This window comes from Rhinopithecus bieti, unplaced genomic scaffold (genome assembly GCF_001698545.2).
Source record: "Rhinopithecus bieti isolate Rb0 unplaced genomic scaffold, ASM169854v2 scaffold_48197, whole genome shotgun sequence".
Taxonomy (NCBI): Eukaryota; Metazoa; Chordata; class Mammalia; order Primates; family Cercopithecidae; genus Rhinopithecus; species Rhinopithecus bieti.
The window spans coordinates 761832-775645 of record NW_016819410.1 but is presented as its reverse complement, the minus strand read 5'-3'; the positions used below and the strand labels follow the sequence as shown (position 1 = coordinate 775645).

Sequence of the window (13814 nt, the reverse complement as noted above, 5' to 3'; positions counted from 1 at the left end):
TGTGCTGAAGGGACCTGCAGGCCACGTGCTCTGATACAGATGGAGGCTGGGTATTCCGCAGGGCCACAATCACACTCATCACTTAAGTTGACAGAACATGCACTTGCTCAGAAATGTTCTGTCCCATTGTTGTGTCTCTACTAGAGACCCTCCAGTTTTCTCCATATTGCCTTTTGTATCAGGTCCAAAGTCTTTTTGGCTCCCCCAAGGTATTAGCAGCCTTTGAAATGAACAAGAACCTTTTCCAAAGAGCATGACTGATTCTGATCACTGAGTTCCACAAATTCAGCCATGTCTGACTGAAGAACAGGATCTGCACCAGTGTTACTGTTCTGTCGTACTGATTTCCCCCACCTCTGTTGACTTAGCTTTATCTTCCCTAAATTGGACAATGGAGGAGAGGAAGATCGATGTATTGGAGTATATAAATATATACATACATACATACATACATACATACATACATATGTCATTCTCACAGAATTGCCCCTGGATTAAGGCCAGCCATAGGCAAAGAGGTGAAGCAGAAAACATTTACCTGGAAAGCCCCCTAAGTCTATTTTCCCATGTCCTGTCTCTCTCAAATGCACAACGCCCCTGCATCCTGGCCTCAGCCCTCTCATCCTTTTCCTTCCCCTCTTTTCTTCACCAGGTGACATGGTTGCCAGTCATTTATGCCTTGGTGTGATTTCAAATGCATGTGTCACCTCTTGCATGAATATTTGCTGTTTTAAGCTTTCGCTTGAACTGTAAAGTGAAAGCAGTTTTCTTCCATTCAGAAAGTGGGGGAGGTAGGCTCTAGACAGCGGCTTCCTGGTCCCTGGGACCCAGCCCATCCTCAGAGGCCGCTGGCCCTCGCTGTGGGCAAGTGCACACATGGGAGGGAGTCCCTTCCACCCTGTGAACATGCAAAGGGTGTCTTTGGAATCCACCAGACACATTGGGGACAGTTCTCAGCTTGAAACAACATCAGTCCAAGGGCATTGCAGCTGCATCAATGCCATGGAGCCTCTGCCGCCAGGCTAAACAGAATCCAGCAGCAATTATTGTGATTCAATGTTGTTTCTAGTGCAACATGGTAGAAGTGAAAGAGCTTGTGGCTTTTTTATTCTGATTGCACAAGCTTGGAGTTCAACAATAAATGGCTTTTCATTTGTGGTCAAAATATAGCTCTGTATTAGGAACCTAATCCTAAACAGTTTCTACCTCTTGCAAAGTTTATAGTGGTCCAATATCATTTCATATTCATGGTGTGATTAGAAGATGAAATTGTACCTGGCACATAGTAGGTATTTATCAATTATGTGCTTAATGAATGACAGAGTGTCAGCGAGTAGGAAATACCATCCAAGGTATTAGTCAAGAAGCCAGTGAAACCAACCCGAGGTGCAGACTGTCTGTAGTAATAGAAACAGAGGTCTCCAGAATCTCTTATCACATTGGGAACCTCCTCAAGCTTATCAAGTCCTGAGATTAGAAATTAAATGGATCCATTTCCAACTTGCTTTCTGTGTAAGATTTTTCAAAATTTTGGCCATATGCATATGCCTTTAAACAGCCTCAAAAGATTTCAGAAGTGTTTTCTTTCTACGTTACCTGTCCGTGCACCATCTGCGTGTTTTGGTTCTGTCTTCACATTTTGTTGAAAGGCTACTCTAAATTTGAATTGTAAATATGTAAATATGCCAAGTACATGTTAATGAAAAAATAAAGAGACTCATAAGTCAGCCCTGCACCCGGTGTACCATGGTCATGTTGCCAGAGCGCAAATGGTGTTTTAGAAGGGCTGTCGGGAGTGATTCCCGGCACTGCACGCTGACTAAAAAGGCCGTCCATGGCTTCTCTTCCTGACATCCACCCCACTGGTGTGGCCTCATCAGGTTTGCCTCTAAATTACTAAGGCTGTGCTTTCTGGGAGTTGAAACTATGGATCACCTTGAGAATTTAAGGTTCTTGCTGGAGCAACATTCGCCTTTGTGTGGAAAGTCCTGAATTTTTATCTTAGACTTTAGGAATCACTGGCAACTTTTATAAAATGATAGAAGCTAAGAGTTCGAAAGAACCCTTAGAAATGACTGCATTTTTCAGAAGGGGACTCTGAGGCATGGGGACGCTTGGACTTGCTTCAGGCCACACAGCAATTCAGTGGAAAAGAACAGAGCACAACCTGGTCTTTACTTCTACATAGCAGCAATGTAGCCACTCACTGCCATTTTACCAGACTCGAGTGGGAAAGACATCAAGAAGGCTCCTAGGAAACAGAAGCTCTGACTTTATCGTCCCATAATCTTTGAGAAAGCTGAAAGCCAGGTTTCAGCTCCAGGGATCCGGCTGTATAAGCTTCAGCATCTCTACTAGTACTACTTCAAATGTAGTTCACAGACCAGCAGCCTGGACGTCACCTGGGAGCCAGTCAGAAATGCAGACTCTTGAGCTCCGCTCCAGATTTGCCAAATCAGAATCTATAACAAGATCCCAGATCACCATATATACATCTAGTAGCTCTTCTAGAACAGTGCTTCTCAAACTTCAGGGTGCATCACGATCACCTGCAGGGCTTGTTAACATAGAGGTTGCCAGGCCCCACTCCCAGAGTGTCTGAGTCATAAGTCTGGGAGAAGGTTCAGAATTCTGCATTTCAATAAGTTCCCAGGTGCTGCTAACTGGGACCACCCTTGGGGAAGTTCGATTCTACAAGAGCCATGACCCTGTCCCTTCCTCTACAGGGGCTTAGGAATCACACCCCTTGAGTCATCTGCCTTCCCTGCCCTCTCCTGGCAGAAATCTGTGAGGATAAGCTCTGGACATATATTTTCAAATACAAGCTCTGACTTTGTCTAATCAAGCTAGTCTCTCTTGAGACATTTCCCCAGCCCTAAGTCATTCACAATAACACCAGTAAATAACTTGGAGGGATGTGTTTTGAGGATTTTTGTTCTATTTTTATGAATCAAGAAATACTTTGCCTGGCTTTATGATGTTCTAAAACATCATAAAGATAGCCATGATTTAAGCACTGGGTAATGATTTCAGCTATATTTTTGCCAGTGCTGGGTAAGATATTAACACTGTTAAGCCAGCAGTCCTTACGATGGCAGTACGTCTGATGGTGTGGGAGAGACCACAGGACACGTTCTCTGACTTGGCACTAGCTCACAGTGAACCGGTGTTACAAATTCCTCTGTTGACATTCCTTGGATGAAATGATCATCTGCTCTTAAATTCTGCTTCTCCAATCTTGAGGGTTTACTTTTCCCAGATCAAGCATCTTTTGCTGTGCAGTCCCAGTGAGGTAGTAGCTGTCTGCAGAAACAGGGCATTTGTAGTTAGCCCAGGCTAAACAAATGCTAAAAGGAAGTGGATCTTTTCAATATCATGAGCCATGAGTAGGAAATTTGATTGAGAGGCATTTGTGTCAAGCAGTACATTTTTGAACCTTGTGGCAAAGAAACTGAAGTTTATTTTTTGTTAAGTCTTTTATTATGGAAAAAAAAAAAGGTGGCTGAATTACTGTCCCTCAGAAGCTAAATAGAAACAGTGCAAAGCAATGCTTAACAGAGTGTGACTGCAAATAGTGCTGGTCTCAGTCAACCAGCCTGCCTGTAAATACCACATCCATCACAGCAAAGCTGGTGGGATGTTTGTAAAGCCCTCCAGATCCCTTGGAAGGAGGTTTATGATTAATGCATGGCTGGGAGTGAGCAGTGGGTGTACCAGACGGGAGTGAACATTCTTCTCTCTGGCACTAAAACAAGTCCTGATAGAGTGAAGTTAAGATTGCCAGGGAGATGGGTGTGGCTCCCACGTCCTCACCTGTCTGCTGCTGTCCCAGACAAGTCAGATGCCTGGAGGTTGTGAATACATGGGGCTGAGAGTGTGCTGGGCGGTGTGTTAGAAGAGGAAGTGCTGGGGACAGAGTCTGGGAACCTGTAGCTACATGACCCTAAATAAGGCACTTAACTTTGAGCCTCAGTTTCCTCATCCATAAAATTGATTCAGTAACATCTACCATAAAGGGTCACGAGAACGAAATAAAATAACCCGCAGCAAAGTGGCTGGCAGACACATGGTCTGTGCTCGCTTCGATTTTTCAGTGCTTTTTATGTCAAGCCTATGAGTCAAAACTGGTATGTAGCGAGCCTCTTGGGGACCCTGGAGGGAACTTGGGTAAAACCACAGTGATGGCTTATGTGCAGGCAGGAGCACCGTGGAGACCCACCTACCCTGGCCAGGTGGTCGGGCAAGCAGGCTTTTGTGGTTCCTTGTGCCCCCATCAAGTTTCAGCATCACTTGAGAGGACGGAGCAAAAGGGTTTCTTCCGACCTTACCACCTTTGAAGACCTGATCAATATGCACTCCTCTTGCCTCCTTTTCTTCCTTTTAACTATTATTTCATCCAATAAATATTAAGTGCCTACTGTGTGCCACACACTAGGGCTACAGTTATGAACCAGATAGGTCCATTCAAAGTTCCTCCCTCCTGGGGCTTAGCCCAGCAGAGGAGACACTTCAATCGCTTCATAATTTCAATTTTGAACCAGGAAGGAAAAAACTTGTAAAAGACGGGCCTCAGCTACACCTGAGAGGTGGGAGGGTTTCGGCATCAGGAAAGCTGCCCCAAAGAAGTGAGACTCATAGAATGCTTAGATTTGTCAGATGAAAACATTGGAAAGAGAGCCAACACTGTTTAAGGCTCCTTTTTCCTTTGAGAAAGGGAAGGTCCAGCCCCCTTGAGGCTTGTGTCAGGAACCTAGGAGCTGGAGAAGGTGTGAAATTGTCATTGCAGATAGGGGTCAGTAGAACACTAAGCTTGGGGACATGGTGAGATCATTGGAGTTGAGAGGCCTGCTGCAGGGGATGAAGACACCGATATTTCGGTGCTGTGACTTTTCTCAGGAGATCAGCTGCTTCAGTGACAATAACAGAGAAGCCAGATGGCTGTGTTCATTCCAGAGTGAAGGATTTGCCTTAAGGCCAGGTGCAGTGACTCACGCCTGTAATCCCAGCATTTCAGGAGGCCTAGGCTGGCAGATCACTTGAGGTAGGGAGTTCAAGACCAGCCTGGCCAACATGGTGAAACTCCCATCTCTACTAAAATTACACAAAAATTACCCAGGCGTGGTGGCACGCACCTGTAGTCCCAGTTACTCGGGAGTCTGAGGCAGGGAATCGCTTAAAACCCAGGAGTCCTTAAAATTGATTTCAGTAACATCTACCTTAAAGGATCATGAGCTGAGATCATTCCACTGTACTCCAGCCTGGGCGACAGAGGAAGACTCTGTCTCAGGAAAAAGGATTTGCCTTAAGACACACTTAGCTTATTTTTTAATTGTTTGCTTAGTGTGCTCATCCCTGTTACTCTCCTTCTCTTCCTTGTGGTATAAATTATGAATTAAACTTGCATTTTGAGAATCCACTTGAGAATCTACTCACCATTCTTCCTATAGAAACATGTATTCAATAAAAATTCCTTACTGGCTCCTATTTCCCAGGTCATAGAGGTGCTGGGAATATGGTGGGAAATGAGGTGGAGACATCCCTGCCCTCAAGGAAATTAGACTGGATGAGCTAACATGCAAGGCAGGAAGAAATAGAACCTAAAGCCCAAAATACACACTGTCTGAAATGTTCCATGAAGCCTTCTTGTACAAAGTGAACCCCCATTACCCATGCTCCTTATGCGGTCAGTGTAGAACGTATCATATTAGCCCAAATAGAAGCACATCTCAGGGTTCTGTTGGAGTGCATGTGATACGGACTTCTAGAAAGACCATGCCCCTGCACTCTGCCTTCCTCCCTCTCTCCTCTCTCTCTCTCTCTCTCTCTCTCTCTCTCTCAGTCTCTCTCTCTCTCTCAGTCTCTCTCTCTCTCTCTCTCTGTCTTACTTCCCCCCTCCCTCTCTCTCTCCCTGTCTCTCTCTTTCCACCATTCAAAATGAACCTTGAGAACTGGCTTCCAAGTCAGAATTTGGGGGAAACCAACCTTAGAAGTCATTCGTTACCCATCAAATTCACTTGCCTCTTGGCTTGTCGGAAGGCAAAAGTGTTTATAAACAATAATCTATATTATTTCTGTGATGTAAGTTTAATGTATTCTTGAAGACAAGTGACAGCCCCACACACCCCTCCACCAAAAGGGTCAGCTTTCCTGTTCTCTGTGTGGATCGATAGGTCTGGTGTGTACGAAAAGTGATCAGGTTATGCTGACAGACGGCCATGAGGATTTGTAACTTGCTCTTGGGATGAGTGCTGGGCACTTTCTCCCATGAGCAGCGAGTTCTGATAGCAGGGTCAGTGTGGTCTCGTGATGTTAAGGCATTCCAGGTTTCTTTCAGCTACACTCATTCTTAAACTGCTGCAGAAAGAGATATCAAGATATCGCTGTGTGGGGACATTAAGAAAGGATTCAGGAATCTATAAACAAGAAAAACTTACCTTGCACCACCCTCTGCGCTCTGGGTGTGTTCTGCCCCTGACTCAGTGAAGGGTCAGAATAGGGAGATCTTGATAACAGTCATGTGTAGGCAAAAGCCTTTGTACCTTAGCAGGATGGAACAGTAAACATCTGGGTAGGTGATTCCCCGTGTGTTTCCAACAGATACTCATCCATGCAAAGTTCCGTGTGGCAGGCTTGTCTGTAGCACACTCCCTGTAACCTGAACGGAAGACTACCTGAATTTACACACTGTAGCTTAAAACTCTTTCTGGGGCTTGAGGATTCTGTTCAGAGTTGATTTCGCCTCAGCCTGTGCAGCTGTCAGTGTGCTCACAGGACCAGGGAACCCACCAAAGAATCTGCTTCCTCTGCCATCATTAAATCTGGTTAATTTAGAGCCCATAACGTGTCATTTGACCGCATGGTTCCCGCGCCTGGTAATGACCAGGAAGGAAGAATTGCCACTGGGATTGGGCCCTTGCTCTTATTTCATCCAACAGTGAGGGGTCATGAGTGGAGGTGGCTTCTATCATGTTTAATTATATATCAACTGCAACAGCTGTAAAAAGGTAATGACTGTCATTACTGACCTAGATCTGCTTCAAAGGAACTCTAAAGTGTCTGTTTCCATATCTAATCTCAGTGGCCATCCCAACTCGACCTAATTATTATTTATAGAATTTGCTATGATCAGAGAACCTACCTGTTAAGGATGTTTGGCCAAAGAAATAAGTAGCTGCCATTTGGTCTGCACCTTTCATTAATTTGTGTGTGTGTTTTTCCCTGTTGGAATTGATCTTGGTGGCTGATAGTGCAGGCTGATGAAGACAATTCAAATGCCAAGCATAAGGCACCAACAGTAATTGAGCAGCTTTCCTTCAAGAAAGTGCTGCACAGGGCTGAGAACAGAATTATGCTGCCACCTTGTGGTTAAAAGTGACACCTGCTGGCCGGGCATGGTGGCTCACGCCTATAATCCCAGCACTTTGGGAGGCGGAGGCGGGTGGATCACGAGGTCAAGAGGTGGAGACCATCCTGGCCAACATGGTGAAACCCGTCTCTACTGAAAATACAAAAATTAGCTGGGCGTGGTGGCGCGCCCCTGTGGTCCCAGCTACTCAGGAGGCTGAGGCAGGAGAATCACTTGAACCCAGGAGGTGGAGTTACAGTGAGCTGAGATAGCGCCCCTGCACTCCAGCGTGGTGACAGAGTGAGACTTTGTCTCACACACACAAAAAAAGGCACGTGCTGTTAAATTAAAAGGCCAGTGGTTTTTCTAGTGATTAAATCACTTATTCATTAAAACAAATGAGTGGATATGAAAGGGTAAGAGAGTATGGAGATTTTAGTCCAAAATAATTAATNAAAATACAAAATTAGCTGGGCGTGGTGGCGCGCCCCTGTGGTCCCAGCTACTCAGGAGGCTGAGGCAGGAGAATCACTTGAACCCAGGAGGTGGAGTTACAGTGAGCTGAGATAGCGCCCCTGCACTCCAGCGTGGTGACAGAGTGAGACTTTGTCTCACACACACAAAAAAAGGCACGTGCTGTTAAATTAAAAGGCCAGTGGTTTTCTAGTGATTAAATCACTTATTCATTAAAACAAATGAGTGGATATGAAAGGGTAAGAGAGTATGGAGATTTTAGTCCAAAATAATTAATCAGACAAATCTGTGAAAGAATCCCCAATGAAAGTCCTTTAACCATAAGCACTGACCTTTCTCAAGGCTAACGACAAGTTCTCACGGTAGTTCGAAATGATACAAAATTGGAGTGGAGACTGAGGTCATACCACTGCCTCTTTTACAGCAATACTATATACTTGTATTATATTAGTCTCCAGCCATGACTTTACATCAGTGCAGCCAATAATGAAGCCTATTCTATAGCAAACAGAATTAATGTACAACTATTAATCTAAATCTGTGATCACATTACTATTACCATCTTCTGTGGCTCATCTTAATACAACATTCAGGTGCCAAAATTAAGTGTTAGTAGAGGTACAATTAAAATAAATGGTCCTTCTTTGCCCTGTGTTGAATAACTCAGAATATTTACACATGTGGTCTGATAAAATGTTTTAAACTTTGAAGAAATAGGCCCAGTGTGGTGGCTCATGCCTGTAACTCCAGCACTTTGGGAGGCCAAGGTGGGAGGAGTTCAAGAACAGCCAGGCAACATAACAAGACCTCATCTCTACTAAAAATAAAAAAAAGTTAGCTTGGTATGGTGGTGCATGCCTGTGTTCCCAGCTACTCAAGAGGCAGCGGTGGGAGGATTGCTTGACCCAGGAAGTCAAGGCTGCAGTAATCACAGCACTGCACTCCAGCCTAGGTGACAGAGCAAGACCTTGTCTCAAAAAAAAAAAAAAAAAAAAGAAGAAGAAATAATATTCTATATAATATTCTGTAGTTGAATGCAAGTTTATTGAGTCAAGTAAGAACAGGATTCAGAGAAACAGACTTAAATGTCTTCATGAAAAAAATCATAAGGGGATGCTCTTCCAAATGGTTCAGGTATTTCCACTGGAAGAGGTCATTCCTGATAGTCAAGACATAACTTACTTGATACTGAATCGGCCCAAAATAAGATGGTCCTTGTGGACCATAACCATGTCACAGGACAGCACTGCCTTGGGTGGCGTTTTCACAGAGAGCCTGGTAGGCACAGTGTAGAGTCTGGAAATGCCATGATTGCCACAGGGACCTTCCTGTTCAGGGTAACTTTTACTATCCATACACTATGGCTCCTATCCGCTTACTCTCTCCCCCATCACTCATCCTTTAAAAAGCCTCCCTGGCCACCTGAAAGAACACTGATTTCCCTCCACCTTCCCCTCACTCAAAAGAACAGAATGAGGACCCCCAAGCACTGCATTTAAGGGCAGTAAAACCAATACATGAGGGTGCAGCCTAGGGGCAGAGCACTGGGCTTTCTGCATAAGGCCTCTACCCTCAGCTGCTCCAAGAAAGTGAAACACAAAGTGATCCATGTGCATCTGCACACAGGGGGAGGGGCGGGCCATCTCCATGCACAGGGGAGGAGCCGGTCCACCAACACACATTTACCAGGATGTCCATCTAGACATGTGAGCAGGAGGGTGAGCGGGCGACAGTCTTGGCTTAGTGTAGTTGAGCTGCCAGAATTTAAGGAGATAGCCAGAGAAGGCATGGGCAGCAGAATTTTGGAAACAAACATCCAGATAAAAGAGAGAGAGACCAGGAGAGAAGGGTAGCAGTGCACAGATCTTCTCCAAAATGGGAACCGTCCACCCAGGAGGTCTGCTGTAAGGATCAAAGATTATGTTAGTCTAGATCCCCTCAGCCACCACCCCCACCCTGCCGCCACACACACACACACACACACACACACACACACTCTGCCAGGCCCCTAAAGAAGAGTAGGTGGCAGTTGCTGGTGCAGCCACTCTTGACCCGCCAGGACTGCCCACGACCACAGGGACTGGTGTCCCACAGTCCTCCTGCAGAACAGCACTTAGAAGGTCCAAGAGGAGAAAGCTGCCCCAGCAACTGGGGTGTTTGTCCCTGAGGACTACAGTGCATCTGACTCAGAAACGCACACCCCATGGTGATCACTCTGTTCACTGTGAGGATTTTGTCCACAGTAAGAACTTGGGGAAAAGTCTTTCAGTGGCTTTATAGACAATTCTAATTGAAGGGGAGTAAGCCAGGAGTTTCAACACATTTTCTCTTGGTTCCATCCTTTATTCCGCAGCTTGTAATCATCCCCTGTCATCCTCTTTCTCCCTGCACTGTTCTAATAGGCTGGGCACCCCACATCTCTCATCATATTCTACTGACCTCCTTCTGTTAAGAGAGAGGAGAGAGAAAAGAGAAACGTGTACATAAAGGAGACAGGTATTGGCGATTCCACACTAGGTTTCATGGATGGGTCTCTGGCTTTTGAATAACTCACGCAGCAAACTCTTTTCTAAGAACATGGCATTTTATAAATAGGCATTAATTAATCTGTTGTATGAATGAATGAAGAACAAACAGATGCCTGCACAGGAGATAGATACCTTTTGTCTGTGATTCCTAAAATGTTTTATGCTTTGGACCTGTATATAAAAATGTATTTTATATATTTTCGTTGGTCACCATGATTTAGGTGCTTGCTTGAATGCATTTTAAAACCTATTGTGGTGCCAATTTGTAGTCTCAGTTTAAAGTGAATTATTCTTTGCATCAACAAATCACAGAAGTGGTGGTTATTTTCATTTGGTTATAGCTGTCTGGGGGCAAACATGCAAAAGTAATTTGACTTGTTGTTACTGTGCGCCTGTTGTGTTAGGCATAATATACATACAATCAAACACAGGAAGAAAGAAGTTCTTGTTACACAGGAAGCCCTGCATTGATGTAATTATAGAGCCTTAGAAGATAGGAAAACAACTTCATCTCTCGGAACACTGCATACGTTGTAGGTAAAAGTCTCTTTTTCTTCAGCTTTTTTTTTTTTTTTTTTTTTTTTTTTGAGACGGAGTCTCGCTCTGTCGCCCAGGCTGGAGTGCAGTGACCGGATCTCAGCTCACTGCAAGCTCCGCCTCCCGGGTTTACGCCATTCTCCTGCCTCAACCTCCCGAGTAGCTGGGACTACAGGTGCCCGCCACCTCGCCCAGCTATTTTTCTGTGTTTTTTTAGTAGAGACGGGGTTTCACCGAGTTCACCAGGATGGTCTTGATCTCCTGACCTCGTGATCTGCCCGTCTCGGCCTCCCAAAGTGCTGGGATTACAGGCTTGAGCCACCACGCCTGGCCTCTTCAGCTTTTTAATATTCCTTAACTTTGAATATTCACATAAATGTGACAGTGTTTCACCTGGAGATAATTTGGTCCGATTGAACCACCTTTGCCAAAATGGCTTTTATTCTCCCCATCTTAGGAGGCACCCTGGTTTGCTGCGAAGCCACCTCTGCCGTCTTGATATCTGTGCTCAGGGATGGCTGAAAACAGTCACAGCTTTATCACTGAAGCAAATGAAAATGCAAATACTGACAGTCTTTTTCAAGGAAGATATTGCACTATTATCAAAAACCAAAAGTATTTGCTTTATTCATGACACAAGACCAACTTAAAGGCTAGTTCTTTTCATTTAGAATGTTCTAGAATTGAGCAAATATTCTTTAAACAAGGCCTCTGTGATGACAGATCATTTGATATACAACTCCATTTTAAAAATATCTGTAGCTCTTAAAATATTTCACACAAGAAATCTGACCACTTCTGTTTGGAAGTATTGGGACAGGGCGCAGTGACCCCTGTGAGTCCCAGCATCCCTACAGTGACGAGGAGCTTCCTTGAGGGACGCAGAGCACAGGCTTTGGAGTCTGAGACAGATGGACTCATCCCTCCCTGCCACTTAGCTCCTGTGACACTCGGGGGAAGTCACCGCTCTGCTGGGATTTAGCTTCCATCTCTGTAAAAGGGGGATTAACCGTGCCTCCTACACAGGGTGGTGACAGCAATTAAATGAGGAGAGCATTTAGCAGAATCCCTGGTACATACCAGGTACGGAAATGTACTAGATACAGCTCTTATGCTTCTCTTGCAGTTGTTTATAAATAGGTCTTATTTATTGTCGGGGATGTATCCTTAGCACATACTTCATCCATTCTCTTGAAAATGCATTTATTGGGTGCTGATGGCAGGGTAGTGAAAACATAGAATACATAACATACTCAGAATAAATAAATGCAGGTGAATATAAAGACTTCTATTTCATTAGTTACACTGACCTTAAACCTTCTCAGAGAACAGTGGGTGAGAGAGATGAGAGAAGGCAGTGAGGGGCGGGGGCCGATGATGAGTTGCATTTTTGCAAAAGCTATATAAGAATTGTTATATACTATTCTGATTTTTTAAAAAATGAACCCAAATGAGCATGTATTTATTTGCTATGGAGTACTTGGAATCTTTATTTGAAGACATTAAGAATCCATCCAGGCCAGGCGCAGTGGCACACTGTAATCCCAGCACTTTGGGAGGCTGAGGCAGGAGGATTGCTTGAGCCCAGGAGTCCGAGACCAGTTTAGGCAACATGGTGAGACTTTGTCTCTATAAAAAATAAAAATATTAGCCAGGAATGGTGGTGCATGCCTGTAGACCCTGCAGCAGGGGACAGTGGGGTGGTTCGGGAGAGGATTGCTTGAGCCCAGGGAGGTCAAGGCTGTGGTGATCCATGATTGTGCCACTGCACTCTGGGCAACAGAGCAAGACCCTATTTGAAGGGGGGAAAAAATAGAACAAGAAGAATAGAAGAATCCACCCCAAACATACCAAGACAAGACATCCGTTGCTTCAAACACTGGGCCAGGCAGCTGTATGTTCCCACTTTCATTTTCAGGTAAGAAAAATAAAGGCCTAGACCATAGAGGGGACTTGCCCAGAGTCCAATTTCAAGTCCAGTCTGGGGCTCTCCTCAGCATCCAGCACATGCTTCCTCTGACTTTGCGCAAAGATCTCGCTCCTGACAGGGGCCAAATTACAGATTCTCCCACTTTACCCAAGAATTACTCTCCAAATGCCCTGGTCTCTTTGCAGCATGCAGCTCTCTGCCCCCATGTCGCCACCTTTGAAGGACTGACTGATTCCCTCGGCTGGTACCAGTGCCTGCTCCTGCCATGGGGCCCACGGGGAGCCTGCTGGGCAGCGGACAGATGCAGATCACCCTGTGGGGAAGTCTGGCCACTGTCGCCATTTTCTTCGTCATCACCTTCCTCATTTTCCTGTGCTCTGGTTGTGACAGGTGAGAACCAGAGTGTATATACCGGTGCCTTAAACTAATACATCCCCTGTACCCAGAAGAGTTTCTGTGAAAAACCTGTTGGTAGGAATGGAATCCCGCCACAGAGCTGTCCCAGAAACTTGTGCATTAGCTTTAACTCCCTTCTGTCCACTGCAGAGCATCTCGGGACATTCTTTATTCACTGAAGGAAAACCCATATTTGGTTTTGCTGGGGAGCAACTAGAAGAGCCCTTATATTTTAAACTTCCCAGAACGAAAGTCTTGCTGTTCTTTGTATTTTAAACTTCCCAGAATGAAAGTCTTGCAGTTCTTTTGAGCACACTCTTGTCAACATGGATTTTGTCTTCATCTGTGGGCGTTCTGAAATCTTGTGTGATGCGCATCTTTTTGCCACCACCCCGCGGAAGTCACAGAATGTTTGCTGCTACGTGGTTTCAGAGGGATTGTTTATGATTAAAAATGTGTAGTGTAGACCTTCAGTTTCTCAAGAAACAGATGATTTTCCCAGGAGAGGAACATGCTGTATATGAAATAATCATCAGTGTCCTTCTTTTAGAGTTATACTTTTCTCTCTCTCCTCTGTCTCATGTAAAATGTCAGTACCCCCCCC

General features: G+C 44.9%; 1 protein-coding gene across 4 annotated transcripts in view; it reads left to right on the top strand.

Annotated features, from left to right (window-relative positions):
* Positions 1 to 13814, top strand: part of PAG1 (phosphoprotein membrane anchor with glycosphingolipid microdomains 1) — a 141692-nt gene that overhangs the window by 107185 nt on the left and 20693 nt on the right. For 3 of the 4 annotated variants that reach the window (XM_017858960.1, XM_017858958.1, XM_017858959.1), the window contains one exon: positions 13000 to 13204. In XM_017858960.1, coding sequence (XP_017714449.1) covers positions 13080 to 13204 — 125 coding nt within the window. In that variant the 5' untranslated portion in view covers positions 13000 to 13079. Of the gene's footprint in view, positions 1 to 10256; positions 10316 to 12999; positions 13205 to 13814 lie in introns of those variants that run through there. The other variant, XM_017858961.1, reaches the window with a different exon arrangement.